This window comes from Tubulanus polymorphus, chromosome 9 (genome assembly GCF_964204645.1).
Source record: "Tubulanus polymorphus chromosome 9, tnTubPoly1.2, whole genome shotgun sequence".
NCBI lineage: Eukaryota > Metazoa > Nemertea > Palaeonemertea > Tubulaniformes > Tubulanidae > Tubulanus > Tubulanus polymorphus.
In genome coordinates this window covers 15689656-15715267 of record NC_134033.1, presented here as the reverse complement: position 1 = coordinate 15715267, position 25612 = coordinate 15689656, and the positions used below count along the sequence as shown (strand labels likewise).

Here is a 25612-nt window from a genome sequence, read left to right as displayed (position 1 = left end):
GAACGACAGAAAAAACTACAACTCAGTAATGATTTATAACACAGATCGATTGTGATTACCCGATTTTATATTTTCAAATAGCTGAACATCGACTCAATTCACCAATCGAAGGATCAAAATACATATAAATATGTTGGATATAGAATCAGTTAATTAGTTAACCAACATTGATCGTTCCAGTTCCAGAGTTATGACTTCAAATTAGATGATTACATCCTTATATAATAACAACGTTCTAACTCATAATTTACAATATACAGTTTATATATATGCAGAACTGTTTTTAAAAACTATACATTTAGAATAACAAGTTGTTTTCTTATAAAAATCTCTATCAAAATATAAATGGAATGCTTTGTTGTCATTAATCAAATTTTGTCCTAAACATGGATCTCGTTTTTTATGAAAAGATCAAAGTTGTTGAAGCATTAACTGAATTAACAAAGGAATTAATCGAATTCAGAATAAAACCCGGGACTAAATATCGATGTTATTTCGATCATAATTTTCTTGTACTTCCGGTAACGCCGGAAGTTTCTCGACGGCCATGTTGTCGTCTGTTGGCGGTCGATATCGTTGACGCGTCCATGACTCCATGTCGGCGATTTTCTGGGGTATTGGACGTCCAAGCGGTTCAGGAAGGTATAATACCAGTAGACCGATGATTATAGATACAGAGCCTAGAAATACTCCCGGAAACCAGTAGATCTTTGCCATCTACAACAGCAATAAAAGCCTAATAAAGTAACCAGTAACAAAATACTTGTTTTTCAATAATTCAAATTACTTGTCTTGCAAATGTTACAAACCATATATCCCGCAAACGGCGCCAACATTCCTCCAATTCTAGCACACACAGAGGACAAACCCATACCACTATTCCTGAAAAATGAACAATTGATTATGCACATATTCTTTACAAAGAGCTCTTGGTGATGCATTTGTGTATAATAACCTGGTGCTGGTCGGATAAATCTCTTGTCCGTAAAGAAATGCCAGTGAAAAAGCCGATGACTCGAACAACATGCCGATCATAGTAACAGTAACAATCAGAGGAGCCAAACTAGTCCCATCAGCTACGATATAAAATGTTTATACATTGACTCGAACACCGAAACAAAATGTAGCTAAAAGAGATGTCAATATTACATAGTGTTTTTGGTATGAAAGCTACAACAATGAGTGCGATTCCACCAGCAACTTGGACACAGCATGAAGGAATACGGCGCCCAAATCTACAAAAATAGAACACAAGATTTAAAGAAATGCAGCAAATTACGCGCACTCACCGGGAATCGAATCCAAGTGTGGTATGTACATATAACGCAAGGGTGCTGACCAGTAAACTGTAGATTTGGATTCCGCTACGATTATCTGTTTGTTAGACATTAGAAATTGAGCTGGTTTGAGGCGCTGATCGGTTCACAACATTGGCCCTGGAACCAAAATAGCTCGAAAAAATTGAGAGTTATTGTGTCTTTTCGAACAAAATTTCCGATCGATCTGTATGAAAATTGAAGGCCTCTGATAAGTGGTAGTATGAGGTTGCGCTTTTTGGACCACCCTGTATACTGGAATAGATAGACTCTTATGGTTTTAAAAAGTCTTACTTGGTCGATACTATGAGAGTAAATATGTAACTAGGGATTTCCGTAACTCCGACCAAACCGAAATTCAAATATCTGTTGCCGACCAAAGACGTGGCGCTCAGTGAAATTCCGTAATAAGACATTGACGCATTTAACCTGTAACAAAGATATTATATGGCGCAAATTGATGGACTCGAACCCAATAACTCATGATTGTTAGAAGTCTAAAGACTTACCACATTAGACACATGATCAATGAATACCAGCGTAGACGAGGATGTTTCATCACGTCCAATAAAGTTTCGCGCTTTTCTTCGGGGTCAGGTGCCTAGAAATGCGAAAATCTCTGTAATTTAGAATGAACGAAATGTGCCTTCTTACGGTCAAATAGTCAGGATTTGACACTGTAGGGTTAAGAATGTCTACTCAAATTGGGTTGATAAAATACTATCCAGAGATGAAAAGTTAAACATTCATAGTATCCAAGTCGTTGAGGTTAGTTTTCATCCATGGATAATCTCTATCGGAATTCACCCGTTACTGGGCGCTGGGGGTTGTTCTTGTATATACCGGTGGTGTCTGTGTTGAACTGCGTCGCCGATCTGACAACCTTCTTTTCAAATTACGCATTTGCGTCATCGATTTATTCATCAATTCCAGACTCGATCGCCTCAAACTGGGTCGCTCCGGGAATTCCATCTCGTGAATCGGGATTTTGATCTTCGCGCCTTTCACCGCCGTTGCGATGACCTTTTCGGCCTCGTCGGTTTTGCCGTGCGCGATCAGCCACGGTATGGACTCCGGGAAGAACCAGATACCGAGTAGGTCCAAAAACGCCGGAATGGATATAAGCAACTGGAGATATCTCCAATCCCGTACGAAGTAACCGAATGTGGCCAGTATGACGACAGCCATCGCCCAGAATATGGAGGTACTGAGAGTGGAGACAGTCCTCATTTCAGTCGGGAACAACTCGAATAACAGAACAGTACTGGATAGGACCACTCCCTGGAAAGGCGAAACATTAATCTAATTCACAAAATTAATTTCAAGAAATACGGAAAACCCGTTCGTATATAGGGTAGAAATGTCAAAAGTTATTCAGCATTTCTATAATGTACTGTCGTAGATTATCCATCGGTGTTGGGATTCTGTTTTTTGAAAAACGAGCTAAGTTTCTCAAAAGGGAATTTTACCAGTTAATGATATCTTTGACTTAACGGATGTATTTGTGATGAAGCAATCTTCGTTTTCAGCAGCTGCGCCAGATCGTACCTGTTGAAGTGCACCTGTTATTACTCGCATTACGGCAAACATGACGTAATTAGGAGAAGATATTGTTATTATTCCCACAATCGCCATCGCCATCTGCGAACCGATGTGGACCTTTTTACGTCCCAACCAATCGGCTAACGGCGACAGACTCCCGGCTCCGATCAAAGTACCGACGACAAAAATAGTTTGCGCCATTTGAGGTAGATAGTCCCTGTCACAGACCAGATCCCACTGCAAACAGAAAGTTAGAAATCTTATTTGGATTGTGGAAAATGTCGTTTCTTTGTCCAGTTTGATATGAATGGAGGAGACCTAGGAGACTAGTTCAATAAGCTCATTGAGCCCCTCCGTCATACAATGGTCGTAGGCGACAGGTTTAGAAGAGGTCATTATTAAACCTTCGGACATATCCGCCGAAGGCTATCGGGCACATTGAGTGTAAAATAAACTGACCGGACATGCCACGATAATAGAATACAAAGTTTCTCTATGAAGAGCAGAAACGATGATATTTCGTAACTTCCTTTAAAATTTGTTAAATTCTAGAAACGCCGATCCAAGCAGCATTAAACAATTATCTTTTTTGCAAAATATCGTTTTTCGACTGGCATTATCTGAATAGATGAGACCTCAGAGTCTAGTTTTGGTGAGCTCATCGAGTCCGGTTGTCATACAAGCATCATACGGCAACAGGTTTTAAGTAGCCATTATCAAACATTCGGGCATCGAGTGCATGACCGGATAACAGAATAATATTAAACATACTTTTAAAATTCAAAAACCTGCAGAAACAAAGACATTATAACTTCACTTTATCATTTTAAATACTTAGAAAATTTAAGTGATTAATGACAATAATTACATTATACCTGTGTAACGATGGTGCTTTGATAATCGGTATAATAAACCCATCCATTATTACACGGTATCGTCTGATTATCACCACTAGATTCATTCTTGTACATACGACATTTATCATTCGTCCATTTACCATCTTTATAAATCTGAGGTATCGATTGATTGGCGCCCACTCGACAGTGATAGTCATCGGGCAGTCCACCTGTAGCGACGATACGTTGGAATTCATTTGCGAAATAGAAAATTCATATAATCCCGAATCATGATTTTATCAAATCTGAATAATTATCGGTATTCTTTTCAATTCAAAACTAAATTTCATAAACTGATAGTCAAATAGTTTGTATCTTATCGATTCGATGTCTAAAAAAATCTATAACAGAACCTTGCCCTTCTTATTTTGGAAAGATATTTATTTGTTTTCAGATAAAAGATTTGCTGATAGATTTCACTTGAGAGTATTGTAAACTATGCGTGGCGTATTGACATGTTGACATTCGATTACATTTGGAGGAAAGAAACTTGAATAAATGACATAATCATTTAACTGAATCGGAGGTTTTCTTCGAATAGATGATTAAATGCGAGTCTGTTAAAAGATTAGATCTAGTCCCTGGGGCCAGTTGCACAGTCACAGCTTAGATTAGAGACCAACCTTAGACCACCTCAGTTATGGATCCAATCTAACAGCTGAAGACCAGTTTAACCTAATTTTGGTTCTATAGCCAATCCAACAACTAAAGACCAGTCCAAGCTCATTTTGGTTCCATGGCCAATCTAACAACTTAAGACCAGTCTAACCTGATTTTAGTTCTATAACCAAACTTAACAACTTAAGACCAGTCTTCACATTTAAGGCAACCTTTGGATTTTAGTCATGACTGCACAACTGGGACTCTGGTGCCTGTAACTTACCCACGAAAGTGATCGCGAACATGTGCCATCCCGCTGGGAAGCAGAAAGCCACACATAATGCCACGTAAATTGTATACAACCATCGTTTACCGTAAATTGATACGGCCCTCAGAATATTGTCCACTTCGGAGATGTAAATTACGGTACTTCCAACGGATGAGAAAGACTCACGAGCCGCCATTACTGCTTTTAAAGACCAAATGAGTTTCGGTGCAGAAAATCCAGGACAAACTGATTTGAACGTTTATTGTTGATCAATAACACTTGAACGGATCGGACCCATGACCAATCCACGAAACGATCTTTCATATCTCTCAATGAACGACAAAAAAGTACAACTCAGTAATAGTTTATAGCACGGATCGATTGTGATGACCTGATTTTATGTTTTTGATAGCTGAACATCAACTCGAATCATCATTAGGACGATTATTAGTACAAAGAGATACGTAGAATAAAAAATCAGTAATTAGTTAACCAACATTGACGGACCCAGTTCCACTGAGTTATGACTAGATTTAGATAATAGCATATGCTTTTATAATATCCACGATCTATCTCACAAATTTGGTTCGGAACTTGCCACGATGCATATACATTGCATATGCGGATATATAAAAAACCTATACATTCGTGATAATAAGATGTTTTCATATAAAATCTCTATCAAAATATAAATGGAATGTTTTGAAACGCGGGTGCATAAAATGTTTTAAGTCGTCGAATTTATAAAAGAATTGAATCGAATTCAAAATAAGACCCAGGACTAAATATGAACACAATGAATGCTGAATCTTTACTTGGTTCTGATCTGGAAAGGTACAACGAAAAGAGGCGCTGTGACACTAAATATCGAAGTTACTTCGAACATCATTTTCTTGCACTTCCGGTAACGCCGGAAGTTGCTCGTCGGCCATGTTGTCGTCTGTTGGCGGTCGATATCGTTGACGCGTCCAGGAATCCATGTCGGCGATTTTTTGCGGTATTGGACGTCCAAGCGGTTCAGGAAGGTACAATACCAGTAGACCGATGATTATAGATACAGAGCCTAGAAATACTCCCGGAAACCAGTAAATCTTAGTCACCTACAACAGCAATAAAAACGCGTATAAACAAAGTCAACAATTTACCAGTGACAAGTGGCCTTGTTTTCCAATACTGCATACCATATATCCCGCAAACGGCGCCAACATTCCTCCAGCCCTCGCCCACATCGAGGAAAGACCAATACCACTATTTCTGAAAAAAAGATTAAACAACAAACGATGTTCACATTTTAATTTTGACCAAATAACTCTTTGCTGCTGCATTTTTGTCTTCATCGACGAACGGATGTAACGATTAGGCAATGAAACAAATTGTTACAACACCTGGTGCTGGTCGGATAAATCTCTTGTCCGTAAAGAAATGCCAGTGAAAATGCCGATGACTCGAAAAACATGCCGACCATAGTAACAGTAACAATCAGAGGAGCCAAACTCGTCCCATCAGCTACCGGTACAAGACACAAAGGAAACGAAAAGGTTTATACGATTTTTAAATGATCTATAGCTTTATGGATTGAACAGACAGGTTACTAAAAGACTTTACCGAGTGTTTTTGGTATGAAGGGCACAATAATAAGTGCGATTCCACCACCTACTTGTGAAATACATGACGGAATACGACGACCAATTCTACACAAGAAAAAATTACATTTTCGCGGCATGAAAAAAACAAGAAATGAAAAGGACTAGGTTTTTTGTTGATTTATTATTTCACCTCGGTGCTGTTGTAACGGTGAATATGTAACTTGGAATTTCCATCACTCCGACCAGACCGAAATTCAAATATCTGTTGCCGACCAAAGACGTGGCGCTCAGTGAAATTCCGTAATAAGCCATCGAAGAGTTGAACCTTTAAAGATGGACGGAATTATTCTAGTGCCAGTTTTTCAGTCGAATAGATTAAGTCTTTAGGGGGAATAGTTTTAGGAACTTACCACATTAGACACATGATCAACGAATACCAACGTAAACGAGGATGTTTCATCACGTCCCACAACGATTCTTGTTTTTCCTCAGGTTGCGGTGCCTGAAAATATCAACGAATTCCTTAATTTGACTCTGAATCCAGTTCCACAGTTTGTGTGAGGTTTATTTGACTGTGGATCCAGTTCCACTGTTGTGCGGGTTTAATTTGACTCTGAATCCAGCTCCACAGTTGTGTGACTTTTATTTGACTCTGGATCCAGTTCCACTGTTGTACGGGTTTAATTTGACTCTGAATCCAGCTCCACAGTTGTGTGAGTTTTATTTGACTCTGGATCCAGTTCCACTGTTGTGTGGGTTTAATTTTACTTTGGATCCACTAAGTTCAAATGTGGAACTAGATTCTACTACCACAGTGGTACCCCGTCGTAACGAACTCGGATATAGCGATTCATCGGGTATAACAAGAATTTCGTCCCAAGTTTGAAAATCTAACTAATTTCATTTTGGATATAACGAACTATCGGTTGACGCGCATATTATAAGGTTTCGTATTGAGTTCGATGTATTGAGGTTCCACTGCATTAGTTGAGTTGTAGCAAGGGAGGTTTTTTTGTTAAATACCGGTGGATCCTCTGTTGAACTGTGCCGCACCGAATCTGACAACTTCCTTTTCAATTCATGACTCAACTTTCTCAAACTTGGTTTCTCCGGTACTTCCAACTCTAGAAGCGAACCGGGGATCGGGATTTTTATTTTCGCTCCTTTCACGGCTTTGTCGATTGTCTTTTGAGCTTCGTCGATTTCTCCGTGCGCGATCAACCACGGAATGGACTCCGGGAAGAACCAGATACCGAATAGGTCCAGAAATGCAGGAATTGAAATCAGCAACTGCAAATATCTCCAATTCCGTACGAAGTAACCGAACGTGGCCAGAGAAATGATACCGAGTGACCAAAATAACCAAGTACTCAGGTTCGAATGAGCCCTTTTTTCAGCCGGGAACAATTCGAACAACAGGACACTAGTGGATAGAACCACTCCCTGGAAATGAGAAGAAATAGGTGAGTTAGATTTTCTTGCAGCAGAAGCTGTATGCACCAGTTCGGATGATCGTACCTGTTGAAGTGCACCTGTTATAACTCGCATTACGGCAAACATGACGTAATTAGGAGAAAATATTGTTATAATTCCCACAATCGCCATCGCTATCTGTGAACCGATGTGCACCTTTTTGCGTCCCAACCAATCGGCTAACGGCGACAGACTTCCGGCTCCGATCAAAGTACCGACGACAAAAATAGTCTGTGCCATTTGAGGTAAATAGTCCCTGTCACACACCAGATCCCACTGCAATCAGAAAGTTAGAAGCAAAATTGTAGAAACACTTATCAAAAATTGTGAGAGATGTTGTTGCTGTGACTATTTTAATGGAGGAGACATTTTACACTAGTCTGATCAGCACAAAAGCATGGGGTAAATAATGACCAGCCTGTAGGGGAATTCAATAAAGTTACGATAAGATGATTATGTTAATTACCTCAGTAACGATGGTGCTTTGATAATCGGTATAATAAACCAATCCATTATTACACGGTATCGTCTGATTATCACCACTAGATTCATTCTTGTACATACTACATTTATCATTCGTCCATTTACCATCTTTATAAATCTGAGGTATCGATTGATTGGCGCCCACTCGACAGTGATAGTCATCGGGCAGTCCACCTGTTGCGACGATAGTATATTTCAAACTTTACGATAATACTGGGGTTGACCTTTTGTTTGCCGAGTTGTTCGTTGGACTCTTTTAGAGGACAAAGTTGTGTGCTTACGTTTATGAATGTAAAATTGACTTATTGATAGCAATATTCCAAGTGAACTCGAAAACTGACAACACCTTCGATATTTAGATTTAACTTTAAATCATTTGCAATTAGTTTGGTCTTGATGGAGGAACACCCGGAGTGCGCGTTGAAACGACACTACGGTAAATACCCACAATACTAGAATAGAAAGACTTTAAGTCCGAAAAGGTTACCTTCCTTTAGCTATAGTAGTTTATTCGACGTTTTGACTTTATCCTGATAGTCATGTTCACGAATACTGATGTAATATTCCTAGGCATACAAGCTTTCGCTACTAGTGCATTGCCGCTTTATCAGGCAAATGAGTTCTTGACTTAACTGATGAAGCAACTATGTGCTCTAGTAGCAAAAGCTTGATATTTTCTTAAAACAAATTAAGTTAATTCCTCACGTCAATTGAATTTACCACGATTTCTTTACAAATCCTTATAAAGTCAGTATCTAGATTTTGATGAAATAAGATTTTCAAATAGTTTTTAGTATTTTTTCATCCGACACTTACCGACGAAAGTGATCGCGAACATGTGCCAGGCGCACGGGAAGCTGAGAGCCGCGCATAACGCGAAATAAGTCGTGTACAACCATCGTTTACCGTTGTTCGATATGGCTCTCAGAATCGTGTCTACTTCAGTGATATAAACCGCGTTACTACTGACGGATGACTGAGAGACCCGAGTGGCCATTATCGCGATCTCTAACCCTCGCCGGATCACCGACACGATCGATATACAAGACGACGACTGTGATCATGAGATAATAAGGTCGAACTGATTACGAAAAACGTGCGTGAACCTGACATGTCAACCCATAAGTGGCCGCTTGCTGAAATCTACTATCAATCAGCGATTGAAGAAAACGCAACGGCCAAGTAGACTATTAGTTTGATTATCAAACGTGCTTTTCCCGTTCGCATTTCGTTTTGTCATGTACACCGAGATTTGCTATAGCTTAGTTACTGCAGTTTTTTACATACATTTCTCTTTGTGTCCGTTTTTTGCCAATTTCCGTCGAGACCTTTTTAGCTCGTACTTTGTGGATAACCCACAATTACATAAATTTGTAGACCTATTCAGATCATCAGATGTAAAACTCCGAAAGCTTGCCTTATTTATACGAAGAGGCCTCATACATTTTGAATAACATTGCTGTATTATTTTTGTCGCACATTAACTGTGTAGTGTAATTTTGGATACATATTAGCCTTGGCTATCACCTATCACCTATCCAAAATACAACATAATACATTGCTTCTGATATTGTCCTGATATTGTATTGATATTGTATTGTATTGACATTCATTTTGTATTGTCTTTTTGCTCTAAGCAAAAGTACTTTTGTGAGCACTAAAATATTCTATATTCTATATTTCAGTAAATCCACTTTTTCCATATCCTACACCTAGTATTTCGGTACTTTTTACCGACCAATATTTCGGATGTTACCATGAACCACCTGACCAAATGATACTTTAAACCATAGTCGACAGGTATACCTTACATTTATACCATCATCTTTGATCACAGTATCCAATGCTGTTATAATAATTCGGTTATTCGGAGGTTCGAAAATGGGTTTATCAGAACACTACAAAATCAAAACGCCTGTAACAGTTACACTCGCATATACATGTATTATACTATGTTTAATCTTCCATCAACTATCTCTACATTTTTACAAATCTTTCCGGAACAAAGAGAATTTCTATATAATATCTTAATCGATCAATTCCATGTTTTGAAACTGTGGTTACTTTCGACTATATCTTTCACTGACTAGGACGAGAAATTCGTGTACGTATTTACTGGGTTCGAACTCGGGACCTCCGGCACGGTGGTTCGGGTGTGATTGCGTCCCACGTATAGATAGGAATTGTGATATAGTTCTGACCTCACTCAGAACGTGCGCTTACAATTTCCAACCAGTTCAGATATTTCACTACGATTTCATCATTTACAATGAATTCTTGTACAACGAATGTTGATATTTAATTTAGTTACATACAAATTTTACACAGTAACAAACTTCAACAAAATATGAGTAAATTGTGTTAGATTTCTACGCATTTTCTCTTTGTTGCAAACGTTCCAATAAATTAGACATGGCTTTATTTCGTGTCAGTCTATTCATACAGTCAGTCTCTTCAACAGTTGATTGTTATGAATCATGAATTCAACTCAGACGCAAATCAGTCGACCTTACAGTTATATCGTCATCATGTCGGTGGTGAACAAGTCTGGAATCCGCCGTACAGTGGCATTGGTCATTCTGCATATCGTGTTCCTGTTAGGAACGTTTGGAAATTCGGCTACTTTCCTGATAATGATAAGTCGCAGATTCCGCGGTTTATCTTACGCTAACTATCTGATCGCTTTGTCCCTTAGTGACTCTATTTATTGCGTCAATTATACGCTGATACCTGTTTTACAGTTTGTTCTTTTCCACGTTAAAGACGGTCCTATATTCATCATGAAATCGCTGATTAGTTGTCAAATCTATGAATCTGTAATGATACTTGTGAGCAACAATAGTGCGTGGTTTATAGTAGCCATAACTTTAGAACGTGCTGCAATTGTACTTTTCCCGTTCTCATCTCGTTTGATATGTACACCGAGATTCGCTAGATTTGCAATATTGATAATCACTGCAGTAAATTTACTAGTTCTATACCTCAGCCCTGCTTTGTCGCTGCATTTTACTGACCAGATTTCCGGGTGTTTCGCCCGGTTGGTCGACCAAATAACAGTTTTCTACATATCTGTCATCCACTTTAACATCATACCGTTAACTTTGATCATAACATCAAATTCTGTTATAATAGTTCAGTTATTCAGAAGTTCTAAAATGGTTTCGTCCGATCAGAAAATTACAAAATCAAAACGTATAACAATAATGCTCGTAACAGTTTCATTCGCATTTGCGCTATTCACACTTCCAACGACTATTATTGTATTTTTACCAATCTCACCGGAACAGAGAGAATTTCTACTCGAGATTTTCACACAATTCCTGGTTTGTAATTTCGTGGTGAATTTCTACATATACCTTTTACTGGGGCGAGAAATACGTGAATATTTCTGTATGAAAATCCGCTGTAGAAATTCTGTCGAATAACTGTCGATTTCAAAATTGATTCCCTTCATACAACGTTAATCCGTATTTTACCGGTTGACGATTGGTAAAAGTAAATCACAGCGTTGAATTTTTTCAACTGCATAAAGTATAAAACTTCAGACAATTGAAATTCTTTTTTTCACAAATCTTTGAATTTTTCATTTTTAGTTGAATAATTTTCAAAACAACGAATCAATTTTTCCTTTTTTTAAATATGCTTTTCATACTAAATTCTTTTGATGCTGACGATGATTTCTTAATGAGTGTCCGAAACGTCGCGTCTTCTATTTCTAAATTGTTGACCAATCAATTTTACTGGAATGGTCGTCAAATGATTGCTCAAAGGGTAACGAGGAATTGGCAGCTGGTTGGTAGTTGGCAGCTATACGACGCAGACTGGTAGCTGATGGTAAGATATGGTAGCTGCGAGCTACGATACATGACACTGGAGCCTAGACTAAATAACGAAGTTAGTTCGACCATCTGCTTCGTGTTCTTGTACTTCCGGTAACGCCGGAAGTTGCTCGTCGGCCATGTTGTCGTCTGTTGGCGGTCGATATCGTTGACGCGTCCAGGAATCCATGTCGGCGATTTTCTGCGGTATTGGACGTCCAAGCGGTTCAGGAAGGTATAATACCAGTAGACCGATGATTATAGATATAGAGCCTAGAAATACTCCCGGAAACCAGTAGATCTTAGTCACCTACAACAGAAATTAAATACTTAATCAACAAATTGGCACATTTTACACCAGTGACGAATGCTTTTTTTCAAATATTACATACCATATATCCCGCAAACGGCGCCAACATTCCTCCAATTCTGGCCCACACGGAGGATAAACCCATACCACTATTTCTGGAAAAATGAAACGTACAATGTTCACATAAAGGTATTCTCTTTAACAAAGAACTCGTTGGTGCTACCTTCATCTAGCAATGAAACTAATTGTTAACCTGGTGCTGGTCGGATAAATCTCTTGTCCGTAAAGAAATGCCAGTGCAAATGCCGATGCCTCGAAAAACATGCCGACCATAGTAACAGTAACAATCAGAGGAGCCAAACTCGTCCCATCAGCTACGCGTAAAGGAGATACAGAGAACAAAAGATAAAGGAAAACTCAAAGGATTCATTGCTTTATGAGCGGAATAGAAAGGTGACTAAAACTTTTACCGAGTGTTTTTGGTATGAAGGGCACAATAATAAGTGCGATTCCACCACCTACTTGCGAAATACATGACGGAATACGACGACCAATTCTACACAAGAAAAAATTGCGTTTTCGCGGAATGAAAAAAAAACAAGAAATGAAAAGGACTAGGTTTTTTTGTTGATTGATTATTTCACCTCGGTGCTGTTGTAACGGTGAATATGTAACTTGGAATTTCCATCACTCCGACCAGACCGAAATTCAAATATCTGTTGCCGACCAAAGACGTGGCGCTCAGTGAAATTCCGTAATAAGCCATCGAAGAGTTGAACCTTTAAAGATGGACGGAATAATTCTAGTGCCAGTTTTTCAGTCGATTAGATTAAGTCTTTAGGGGGAATAGTTTTAAGAACTTACCACATTAGACACATGATCAACGAATACCAACGTAAACGAGGATGTTTCATCACGTCCCACAAAGTTTCGCGCTTTTCTTCAGTCGGTTGTGCCTGAAATTTTAACAAATTCTTCAGTATTTTATTCTAGACCCAGTCCCAGAGTTTAGTGGTTTTAATTTGACTCTGGATTCAGTTCTGTGAAGGTTTACTTCGACTGTGAACCCAGTTCCACGGTTGTGTGGACTTAATTTGACTTTGTACCCAGTCCTACAGTTGTTAGCGTCTTATTTGAATCTGGATCCGGTAATTTTAAATGTGGAACCAGATTTCTATTATTAAGATGATTTGTGTGATGACGTGTGTAGCAAGAAATTTCTTAATGTTAAATACCGGCGGATCATCTGTTGAACTGTGTCGCACTGTATCTGACGACTTTCTCAAACCGGGTTTCTCTAGGACGTCCAAATCTAGAAGCGAACCGGGAATCGGAATTTTAACTCTCGCTTTTTCGACGGCTTTGTCGATTGTCTTTTGAGCTTCGTCGATTTCTCCGTGCGCGATCAACCACGGTATGGACTCCGGGAAGAACCAGATACCGATTAGGTCTAGAAACGCCGGAACGGAAATCAGCAACTGGAGATATTTCCAATTCCGTACGAAGTAACCGAACGTGGCCAGAGAGATGATACCGAGCGACCAAAGTAACCAAGTACTCAAGTTAGCATGAGCCCTTTTTTCCGCCGGGAACAACTCGAATAACAGGACAGTAGTGGATAGTACCACTCCCTGGAAATAAGAAGAAATACTAGAGGTAGATTGAAAAACTAACGAAGATGTTGGGAATATAGGATAAGCTCTATAACCACTGTGGACAAGTGGACTATGCTTCTATTGGTCTACTGGTTAGCTAGCACGCTTGCTTTCTACAACCAGTCCACTTGGCCAGTGGTTATACAACTTGTCCTATATATACGTAACAAAGAAATGACAGGGATTTATTTGCAATTGCAGATTTTAAAACTGATCAGAAAGGTTTTCTTGCAGCAGAAGCTGCACGCACCAGTTCGGACGATCGTACCTGTTGAAGTGCACCTGTTATGACTCGCATTACGGCAAACATGACGTAATTAGTAGAAGATATTGTTATTATTCCCACAATCGCCATCGCCATCTGTGAACCGATGTGGACCTTTTTGCGTCCCAACCAATCGGCTAACGGCGACAGACTCCCGGCTCCGATCAAAGTACCGACGACAAAAATAGTCTGCGCCATTTGAGGTAGATAGTCCCTGTCACACACCAGATCCCACTGCAATCAGAAAAAAAGAAACAAATTCTAGATACAGTTATAAAAAGAATTGTGAAAAATGATGTTTCTTCGGCCATATCAATGGAGGAGACCTTTTACACTGGTCTTATCAGCTCATCCAGTCCCTTTGTCATACTAATTTGCTAATTGCTAATTGCTTATTACTGGTTTAGGACTAGCCATTATAAAATTTGTGGGATTAGCAGATTTTTATCCAACGGTCGCAAGACTCACCACAATCAGTGGAAACTCTTCAAAATCACAGACACGATGAAATCAATGCTATAAAGTTTTCACAAATTCAAAATCAAGATATCATTCTCGACCTTTCAAATGTTTTAACTATTGGTCTCCTGAATTAAGTATTAAAAAAGTCATAGGGTCTTGGGTCCTTTTATCACCAGAGACTGTATCGGGGACTTCAATTAAGTTAAGATACGATGATCATGTTAATTACCTCAGTTACGATGGTGCTTTGGTAATCGGTATAATAAACCCATCCATTATTACACGGTATCGTCTGATTATCACCACTAGATTCATTCTTGTACATACGACATTTATCATTCGTCCATTTACCGTCTTTATAAATCTGAGGTATCGATTGATTGGCGCCCACTCGACAGTGATAGTCATCGGGCAGTCCACCTGATTTGAAAAAAAATTAGATAAAAAAATCATAACATATTTAGATTCTTATCACTCAACAGAGGGAAACCGTCGATTGTGACGATACTGTATTTCAAGTTGTTTTTTTTTTTGGACTCGAGTAGAGTTCATGGTTGTATATACGTAAGCTTATAAATAAAATGCAAACTGATGGCAATATTCCAGTAGACTTGAAAAATGACAACTATTTTTACGACAATGATCTAGAAAATGTTTGATGACTTTCGAGTAAACATCGTGAAAAGAAATAATGGACTGATCAGGCGCTTGTCGGCTCAGGCTGCTTGTATGATAGTTTGAATGAACCGGAACCGAAATTTCCAATTATGTAATTCGATAGAAATAATTCAGTAAATTCGACTGCCGATCCACACAACTATGTCTGTACTTCGATTCCCGATTTGAAAATGAAACCTGCACTGTTTCGATCGCGGCAGGTGTAACGGTGGGTTCGTAAGGGACACCAAATCAAGGCAAATTAAAAGGAAATCTATCAATGAAGTATTAAGAGGGAAAATCCTTATTTCAAGTCGATTATAGTCTCGATGGACCACTTCAGCCGTGTCCAAACGGAAAGTGGACCGACCCACAATACTAAACGGAAAAACTACTGGTGAAGCTATGCAATGACAGTTCGTGTGGTTTTAAACAAATCGATCAAACTTCTGAAGGTTAACACGCAGTTCATTCAAGTTAACACGGCTCTCACAGCTCCTTATGAGGTCTGTATTCAAATTTTGATTAGATTTTCGAATTGGTTTTAGTAAGTTTTCTTTTAATCGTCGTTTAATAGATAAATCGTTTACCTTCTCAAAGACGTCGACACTTACCGACGAAAGTGATCGCGAACATGTGCCAGGCGCACGGAAAGCAGTAAGCCGCGCATAACGCGAAATAAGTCGTGTACAACCATCGTTTACCGTTGTTCGATATGGCTCTCAGAATCGTGTCTACTTCGGTGATATAAACCGCGTTACTGCTGACGGAAGACTGAGAAAGTCGAGTCGCCATTACCGGGCGTTATCTTTTACCGTATAGTAAGATATCTAACCAGAGCGTTTACAAATCTGTCAGGCGCCTGATATACGAAAACAGTTACGACTGATCATAAATAATACGTAATAAGGTCGAACTGATTATGAAAAACGAGCGTGGACCTGATGTGTCAATTGATAAGTGGGTTTTGTTCTGCAAGTGCTGATATTCACCGTCAATCAACGAAAGATATATATCAAATAACCAGATATTTTATCGGTATAATTATGTATATTATTGAGTCATAAATTTGATAAAAGATAAATTGAATTAATAGTTGTGAATTGAAAAATCGGTTTGAGAGTAAAGAATAAAACCCAAGACTAAACAACGAAGTTATTTCGACCATCTTCCTCAAGTTCATGTTCTTCCAGTAACGCCGGAAGTTGCTCGTCGGCCATGTTGTCGTCTGTTGGCGATCGATATCGTTGACGCGTCCAGGAATCCAGGTCGGCGATTTTATGCGGTATTGGACGTCCAAGCGGTTCAGGAAGGTGTAATACCAGTAGACCGATGATTACAGATACAGAGCCTAGAAATACTCCCGGAAACCAGTAAATCTTTGCCATCTACAACAGCAATAAGAACCCTTATAAAAGAATCAAACTCAATTTACCAGTGACAAGTGGCCTTGTTTTTTCCCCAAATATTACATACCATATATCCTGCAAACGGCGCCAACATTCCTCCAATTCTAGCACAAACGGAAGACAAACCTATACCACTATTTCTGAAAAAAGGGAATTTTAACGAAATCACCAAATAAGAAACCTTTCCGCGTTCATGAATTTTATGAACGGTCGATGAAGTTGGCATCGTTTTTACCTGGTACTTGTCGGATAGATTTCCTTGCCGTAAAGATATGCCAAAGTAAATGAGCACGATATGAAATACATCCCGACCATCGTAAAAGTGAGAATTAATGGCGCAAAACTCGTTCCATCCGCTGTAATGAAAAAGGAAATGAATTACTTGATGGTTACGTAAAGAAATATTCGATAAATTGCATAAAACATTCGTCAAGATTTCACATAAGATCGTTATCAGGACGTCACGATGATCTATACAAGATTTATGATTGATCAGGGATTGATCAGGATCAAACGTTTTCGGAGCAGCAAACGTGATGACGGATAGTACAGTGAAGGTTCACTTGATTTCAGCGTATATTGTAAGTTTTTTGGAGATGAATCGATGGGGTCAATCAAAATCAAGACTCTTCGTATTTGTTGGTATTGGGGTTAAGCAAAATCTTAAATCAAATTGGTAGATATCCGCCAAGTAGTTAAGGAGCCTTGGGTATTTCAGTGACTTTTAGGGATTAATAATAATATAATCATAACAATATTAACAGTAATAATAGAAATGAATATAATAATAATGATGATAATAATCCGGAGGAAATCAATAAGGTTTTCTGTGAAACAGCAGAAACCCTTATCAAGTTAAACTATGAAGTAATACAGCTATACCAGCAGCAGGTTAACGCGGCTATTCTACATCTCATATTCAGATTAACTTTACGAGTTGAATATAAACTTACTAAGTGTTTTTGGTATGAAAGCCACAATGATGAGCGCAATTCCTCCAGCAACCTGGGCAATAGATGATGCAATACGACGACCAGCCCTATAAATAATGGCGATCAACAAATCTATGACTTGTTTGTATTTTGATCCAGAATGAAATGTACTTTTTACAGAATCATCACTGCCTACTTTGTCGACATGGTACTTGTGTAAATGAAAGTCGGAGCTTCGGCGAGCGCGACCAAACCGAAATTCAGATATCTGTTTCCGACTAGAGACGTGGCGCTCAAAGTAATTCCGTAATAAGCAATCGATGAATTCAACCTGTTCAAGATACACTCTAATATATAACAATTTAAATTACGTTCAAATCTTGGTTTTCCAAGATAAATCCTATTGGGTTGTTTACTAAGATTAACGACGGGACCAACACCTTCTGAGGTTGAAGCGCGCGCTGTAAGCAGCCAGCAGGATTCGAACCCGATTACAACGACTTCGTGCCTCATCCCATTGAGCTGTAAGGCCATTTCTTCGGTCACAGCACAGTTTAACAGCGGTTAGATTTCTAGTTGCTTACCACATTAGACATATGATTATTGAATACCAACGTAAACGAGGATGTTTCATCACGTCCAACAAAGTTTCGCGCTTTTCCTCCACACTGCCAGTAGGGGGCGCACGCTGCAAATAGATATCATCCTACTTAATGTACAACTTAACTTGACTAAAGTAATCTATAGCAATAGACTTCAAACCATTTAATCTATTTCAAATATTTTATGTCAACAGGGATTCTGCTAGTGTATTAGTGTACACCGGATTCGATGAAATGTTCAAAATTTTAGTTCTGAGACTTCTTCAATTTGTGACCAACACGGGACACGTAAGTGTGAATTACGTACTGTGTGAGAATTTCGTTTTGGTTTGCAACGTTTTCGTCCCAAAGTTTTCATCCATTTCGTTATGTCAGTTTTCAAACTCTTTTTTCTTCTTATATTCGATGTCACTTCTTCCGGAAATCCGTCACCCGGAACCGACAGTTTGATCTCGGCACCGTTCGTTACTTTCCGTAGAATCTGTTCGGTCTCGGCGATTCGACCTCGGCCGATCAGCCAGGGTATCGATTCGGTAAGACAACAAATACCGAAAATTGCTAATAATCCCGGAATCGAGATCAGGAGTTGTAAATGCTTCCAATCTCGAACTAAGAAGGCGAACGCTGCCAGCAACACGACCATAAATGACCAGGCGAACGTTAAAGCAAGACAGAATAGGTATCTATTCGTTTTATGGAACAATTCAAAAACCATAACACCTCCAGACAGCGCGATACCCTGGAATAGATATAATCATAATCAAATAGAGGAAAGAATCATTTATCAGAAGGAACTTAGATGACCTATAGTTAAACACGGAGAAATTATACCAGCACACAGCTCCACAATTTATAGTCGAGTGAACTCTTAACCGAAAACTGGGTTAAACTGGATCCTGAAATTTATGAAATTCAAACCTGTTGACAAATTCCAGATAGAAATCTCATCACGGCAAACATCGTGTAATTAGGTGAAAATATCACTACAATTCCAAAAACTGCGATTCCAATCAGTGAACCGATGTGGACCGTTTTACGCCCCAACCAATCAGCTAACGGTGACAGACTTCCGGCTCCGATCAAAGTACCGACGAAAAAAATAGTCTGCGCCATTTGAGGTAAATAGTCCCTGTCGCAGACCAGATCCCACTGCAAGCAGAAAGTCAGAAACTTCTGAAAAATTGGAGCTATAATTTCATCGTTTCTCTGCGGATTTTGAATTAATTAAGTTTTGCAGCTAAGTTTGTTGGCGTTGGCCTATAGCATCCTCGCTTGCCAGGTTTTGGAGGCAATCAAACACTGGCAAGCGAGGATGGCGGTATAGTGACCACACTCGCCGAAGCAGAAAAGTGTAAATTTGTTTATTTCAAACGCAAGAGAGATTATTGATCACTGATAATGTCCCTACCTCGGTAACGATGGTGCTTTGATAATCGGTATAATAAACCCATCCATTATTACACGGTATCGTCTGATTATCACCACTAGATTCATTCTTGTACATACGACATTTATCATTCGTCCATTTACCATCTTTATAAATCTGAGGTATCGATTGATTGGCGCCCACTCGACAGTGATAGTCATCGGGAAGTCCACCTGTTGCGACGATACGTTGAAATTCATTTGTGAATTTTAAAATTCGAGAAAGAAATATTCGCAAATAAAATCTATTTTCTCTAGATTATACATTCAACTTCATTTTTATCCTCAATCTAATCTTTATATATAGCGCGGCCATGGTGGATGAATTTACCTATAAAAGCGATTGCGAACATGTGCCAAGCTGTCAGTGAGCAAGTCGAAACCGACAACATCGCGTAAGTCGTGTACAACCATCGTTTCCCGTAAATCGATACGGCTTTCAAAACGTTGTCCGCTTCGGAGATATAAATTACAGTACCTTCACCAACCGAGGACCCGTCAGTCGCCATTACTGAACTCGATGAAAGGCGTCAACTGTCTGGATATAACCTATAAGAATATAAACTAATTCAAATAGGATGAAAATTTAAAAAATCCAAGCTGACAAAGGCAGTTGTTATACTAATGGTGAATGCGTATACATTACCAAATACTTTTCATATAAATACATTAACCATTACTCGTGTTTGAATTCATTGGCGACCTGGTATCGTTTAACCGAGCACAGAACGATAGCCAATCATAGAAGCGTAGACTAGAGAACCCATGCTGTACGAGCTATCCCGCTCTAGATGTCGTAATGGGATCGGGATTCTGCTCGTGGCAAGCGAGGATCCACCAGGTAGCGCTGAATTGAAAATTGTGCCATATGTGAACCATAATGCACAATCGAAGTTTAAAAAAAAAATTATGTGAATAATGATATGGAAAGGTAAAAATCTAGATCAAATTTAATTAGAATTTGGGCCAGCTGACGCACTCGCCATCTAACGGGACAGCTGTTGATCAAACGGCAGCCTGGGCCAACTTCGGTTTTCGTAGCAAGTCGACTAGTGGTCGGAACAAATAGCCGAACACACTATAGTTCGGTCGTAACGTATTTCACAGTGTCGGCCATCTTGAACCTAGGTCCGAACTGTAGCGACCGTGCTCAATTGCGTGGTCGACCATTTCCGGACTATAGTTCCGACTAACGGACATTCGGTTTCATTTAGTTCGACTATAGTCGACTAACTCCGAAAACCGAAGGTGGCACTGCCGGGAAGGCATCGTTTACCGTTATTCGATATGGCTCTTAAGGAGCCCCGGAGGTGAACGGTTGAAAGATGAATATAGATTTTCTTTCGAACGAAATATTTTTCCTGGGAACGAAATAATCTTTTCGTCGGAACGAACAGTTTTTCGTTGGCATCAAAATGATCTTCTCGTCGGAACAAAATAACTATTCCTTGAAAACGAAAAACGTGTGAAGAGAAAATTATTGTTTTTTTATTCGAACACTGTGGAATCTAATCCAAATCCTAACCTAACGCTCACGACTCAGTCTTGTTACCTCCAGACGATAGTCCCTATAAATGCCTTCCAAAGACAATAACCCCTTTTGGAAAATTACCCCTCAGACAATATAAACCCCCTACAAATTGACCCAGAATAACAACCCCTAGACTCATTGAGACTGCAACCCAGCCCAGAAATATACCCCTTTGGGGGGAGCGATATTCTCACAAGGAGGAATGCTACAGTTTTCGACCAGAATGCATGAACGTCAAGGGCTATGGTCACGTGAGGTAATACTTTATTGAGATGTAAGACTCAGTTCTATAATTCCAAATCCGTGATAGATCCACAAGTAGATACGTAATGTTGGATCCAGAAAACATTCTGTTATAATCAACAATGACGGTTAGTAACGTAGATGACGGATTAATTGATATTAAGTAGTCATGGAATCAGTCGATGACTGCCGAATGGTTCGGATCTCTTTTATAATCTGTGTTACTAACTCCATGGGAACAGTAGGCCAGGGGAAATTATCAACCATAAAAAAAGATTTCGTTCCCACGAAAAACTTTTCGTTCCCACGAAGAACTTTTCGTTCGAACGGAAAGATTATTTCATTCCCGCAGAAATTTTTTTTTTCACCATGTCACCAACGGGGCTCCGTAGTCTCTCAAAATTGTCTACTTCAGTGATATAGACTGCGTTACTACTAACCAATGATTGAGAAACTCCAGATCGATATATCTTACCGTATAGTAAGACATCTCTCCGGAGCGTTTACAAATGTCGCAGACGCCTGATATACGAGGACAACGATTGATATGATAATAAAATAACGAGAACGAACTGATTATCAAACACGTTCGCAACGCCCGATGTTTCAACTGATAAGTTGGTTATGTTCTTCAAGTGCGGATATTCAACGTCAATCAACGAAAGAAATAAACGTAACAACAAGATATTCTTTCGGTATACGTATATCTGAGTCATAAATTTCAAATAAGATATTAAATTGAATTAATAGTTGTGAATTGAAAAATCGGTTTGAGAGTAAAGAATAAAACCCAAGACTAAACAACGAAGTTATTTCGACCATCATCCTCTTGTTCATGTACTTTCAATAACGCCGGAAGTTGCTCGTCGGCCATGTTGTCTGTTGGCGGTCGATATCGTTGACGCGTCCAGGAATCCATGTCGGCGATTTTCTGCGGTATTGGACGTCCAAGCGGTTCAGGAAGGTATAATACCAGTAGACCGACGATTATAGATACAGAGCCTAGAAATACTCCCGGAAACCAGTAGATCTTCGTCATCTACAACAGCAATAAAAGCCTAATAAACGAATTGAACTCAATTCATCAGTGACAAAGGCTTGTTCTTCAATATTACAGACCATATATCCCGCAAACGGCGCCAACATTCCTCCAACTCTAGCACAAACGGAAGACAAACCTAAACCACTATTTCTGAAAGAAGGAACTTAAGACGAATCACCAAACAAGAAACCTTTCCGAACGGTTTTCATGAACGGTTGATTTTTGTTTGAAGTTTGCATTGTTTTACCTGGTACTGGTCGGATAGATTTCTGTGCTGTACAGATGTCCCAATGAAAACGAACACGTTATGAAATACACCCCGATCATTGTAAAAGTGAGGATTAACGGTGCTAAACTCGTTCCATTCGCTTTAATAAAAAAGAAACTAAATTACTTGGCGCGTTGTTTATATAAATAAATATTCGATAAATTGTATAGAACATACGTCTCAAAAATTTCACACAAAATAATCATCAGGGCCCAGTTTCACGAAAAAGTTTAAGCCTAAAACGGTTAAGTTTGAATTGTTGTCCTCATTGAAAACATGAAGTAACCATTGGCAATTACACCAAAAATTTGAGTTTAACTTTTTTGTGAATAAATACAAGATTAATGATTGATCAATCAGGGATTGATAAGGATCCAACACTTTCAGAGCAGTTTACGTGGAGACAGGCTACAGGTTCGCTTGATTTCGTTTGAAATAAAACATATACAGATATATGTGTTCTTAGCTAAAAATGACCTGGCAAATAAATATCAATTACGATTTGAAATATCAAAACATAATCTACCGTCAAAGATAAAATTATCCTGGCTAAACTTTCAGACAACAGAAAACCCTATTTAACTTATAAGGCAATACCCGTACCAACAGCATGGTTAACGCGGCTATTCTACATCTCACATTCAGATTAACTTTACGAGTTGAATATAAACTTACTAAGTGTTTTTGGTATGAAAGCCACAATGATGAGCGCAACTCCTCCAGCAACCTGGGCAATAGACGAAGCAATACGACGACCAGCCCTATAAATAATGGCGATCAACAAATCTATGACTAGTTTGTATTTTGATTCGGAATGAATTCTACTTTTTACAGAATCATCACTGCCTACTTTGTCGACATGGTACTTGTATAGATGAAATTCGGAGCTTCGGCGAGTACGACCAAACTGAAATTCAGATATCTGTTTCCGACTAGAGACGTGGCGCTCAAAGTAATTCCGTAATAACCAATCGATGAATTCAACCTGTTGAAGATAGACTCCCAAAATGTAGGTAACAATTTATGTTACGATCCCTCCTATTGGATTGCTCATTTAGATTAACGACGGGACCGCCTTCTTCTTCAGACGTTGCAGTCCGCGAACTGTAAGCAGCCATCAGGACTCGAACCCAATTGTCATTCGGCACGATGCAACAACATCGTGCCTTATCCCATCGAGCTACTAAAGGCCATTCCTTTAATGACAGCCGAACTGAACAGCGGTTAGATTTCTAGTTGCTTACCACATTAGACACATGATTATTGAATACCAACGTAAACGAGGATGTTTCATTACGTCCCACAAAGTTTCGCGCTTTTCATCCACACTGCCAGCAGGGGGCGCACGCTGCAAATAGATATCATCCAACGTACTTAATTTAAAACCTACGTATGTTGACAACAGTAATCTGCGTATACGAATAGACTTCGAACAATTAAATCTGGAATAGATATAATCATAATCAAATAGAGGAAAGAATCATTTATCAGAAGGAACTTAGATGACCTATAGTTGAACACGGAGAAATGATACCAGCACACAGCTCCACAATTTATAGTCGAGTGAACTCTTAACCGAAAACTGGGTTAAACTGGATCCTGAAATTTATGAAATTCAAACCTGTTGACAAATTCCAGATAGAAATCTCATCACGGCAAACATCGTGTAATTAGGTGAAAATATCACTACAATTCCAAAAACTGCGATTCCAATGAGTGAACCGATGTGGACCGTTTTACGCCCCAACCAATCAGCTAACGGTGACAGACTTCCGGCTCCGATCAAAGTACCGACGAAAAAAATAGTCTGCGCCATTTGAGGTAAATAGTCCCTGTCGCAGACCAGATCCCACTGCAAGCAGAAAGTCAGAAACTTCTGAAAAATTGGAGCTATAATTTCATCGTTTCTCTGCGGATTTTGAATTAATTAAGTTTTGCAGCTAAGTTTGTTGGCGTTGGCCTATAGCATCCTCGCTTGCCAGGTTTTGGAGGCAATCAAACACTGGCAAGCGAGGATGACCGTATAGTGACCACACTCGCCGAAGCAGAAAAGTGTAAATTTGTTTATTTCAAACGCAAGAGAGATTATTGATCACTGATAATGTCCCTACCTCGGTAACGATGGTGCTTTGATAATCGGTATAATAAACCCATCCATTATTACACGGTATCGTCTGATTATCACCACTAGATTCATTCTTGTACATACGACATTTATCATTCGTCCATTTACCATCTTTATAAATCTGAGGTATCGATTGATTGGCGCCCACTCGACAGTGATAGTCATCGGGAAGTCCACCTGTTGCGACGATACGTTGAAATTCATTTGTGAATTTTAAAATTCGAGAAAGAAATATTCGCAAATAAAATCTATTTTCTCTAGATTATACATTCAACTTCATTTTTATCCTCAATCTAATCTTTATATATAGCGCGGCCATGGTGGATGAATTTACCTATAAAAGCGATTGCGAACATGTGCCAAGCTGTCAGTGAGCAAGTCGAAACCGACAACATCGCGTAAGTCATGTACAACCATCGTTTACCGTAAATCGATACGGCTTTCAAAACGTTGTCCACTTCGGAGATATAAATTACGGTACCTTCACCAACCGAGGACCCGTCAGTCGCCATTACTGAACTCGATGAAAGGCGTCAACTGTCAGGATATAACCTATTAGAATATAATCTAATTCAAATAGGATGAAAATTTAAAAAATCCAAGCTGACAAAGGCAGTTGTTATGCTAATGTTGAATGCGTATACATTACCAAATACTCTTCATATAAATACATTAACCATTACTCGTGTTTGAATTCATTGGCG

General features: G+C 39.1%; 5 protein-coding genes and 1 long non-coding RNA gene across 6 annotated transcripts; 1 reads left to right on the top strand and 5 right to left on the bottom strand.

Moving 5' to 3' along the window:
* Positions 1–62: 62 nt before the first annotated feature.
* Positions 63–17086, bottom strand: LOC141910616 (uncharacterized). Its single transcript, XM_074801309.1, has 24 exons — positions 16976–17086; positions 16808–16880; positions 16480–16719; positions 9976–10062; positions 8981–9218; positions 8148–8338; positions 7727–7957; positions 7232–7651; positions 6619–6710; positions 6399–6533; positions 6228–6313; positions 6008–6128; positions 5804–5876; positions 5500–5722; positions 4638–4883; positions 3734–3924; positions 2865–3095; positions 2160–2597; positions 1826–1917; positions 1611–1745; positions 1150–1235; positions 956–1076; positions 810–882; positions 63–717 (listed from the first exon to the last, which is right to left on the bottom strand). The coding sequence occupies exons 1-24, from the start codon at positions 17053–17055 to the stop codon at positions 478–480; spliced, it is 4143 nt and encodes a 1380-aa protein (XP_074657410.1). The 5' UTR covers positions 17056–17086; the 3' UTR covers positions 63–477.
* LOC141910658 (organic cation transporter protein-like) lies at positions 10133–16151 on the bottom strand. Its single transcript, XM_074801374.1, has 10 exons — positions 15946–16151; positions 14904–15094; positions 14216–14446; positions 13528–13923; positions 13157–13248; positions 12937–13071; positions 12763–12848; positions 12546–12666; positions 12375–12447; positions 10133–12292 (listed from the first exon to the last, which is right to left on the bottom strand). The coding sequence occupies exons 1-10, from the start codon at positions 16124–16126 to the stop codon at positions 12047–12049; spliced, it is 1752 nt and encodes a 583-aa protein (XP_074657475.1). The 5' UTR covers positions 16127–16151; the 3' UTR covers positions 10133–12046.
* Positions 17087–17670: 584 nt separating the features above from the next.
* Positions 17671–20436, bottom strand: LOC141910615 (solute carrier family 22 member 21-like). The gene is made up of 8 exons (XM_074801308.1): positions 20380–20436; positions 20031–20248; positions 19683–19873; positions 19193–19423; positions 18582–19013; positions 18257–18360; positions 17869–18003; positions 17671–17779 (listed from the first exon to the last, which is right to left on the bottom strand). Exons 2-8 carry the CDS (start codon positions 20206–20208, stop codon positions 17671–17673), a joined length of 1380 nt encoding a protein of 459 aa, XP_074657409.1. The 5' UTR covers positions 20209–20248; positions 20380–20436.
* Positions 20437–22184: 1748 nt separating this feature from the next.
* On the bottom strand, positions 22185–24494 carry LOC141910668 (solute carrier family 22 member 15-like). The gene is made up of 7 exons (XM_074801383.1): positions 24405–24494; positions 24028–24131; positions 23634–23768; positions 23459–23544; positions 22763–22883; positions 22593–22665; positions 22185–22512 (listed from the first exon to the last, which is right to left on the bottom strand). The coding sequence occupies exons 1-7, from the start codon at positions 24444–24446 to the stop codon at positions 22270–22272; spliced, it is 804 nt and encodes a 267-aa protein (XP_074657484.1). The 5' UTR covers positions 24447–24494; the 3' UTR covers positions 22185–22269.
* Positions 22352–24149, top strand: LOC141910676 (uncharacterized). Its single transcript, XR_012619908.1, has 3 exons — positions 22352–22437; positions 23618–23792; positions 23871–24149. It is a non-coding gene; the product is annotated as an uncharacterized LOC141910676 (long non-coding RNA).
* On the bottom strand, positions 24470–25420 carry LOC141910614 (solute carrier family 22 member 20-like). Its single transcript, XM_074801307.1, has 4 exons — positions 25243–25420; positions 24895–25085; positions 24516–24635; positions 24470–24484 (listed from the first exon to the last, which is right to left on the bottom strand). The coding sequence occupies exons 1-4, from the start codon at positions 25418–25420 to the stop codon at positions 24470–24472; spliced, it is 504 nt and encodes a 167-aa protein (XP_074657408.1).
* Positions 25421–25612: the final 192 nt, after the last annotated feature.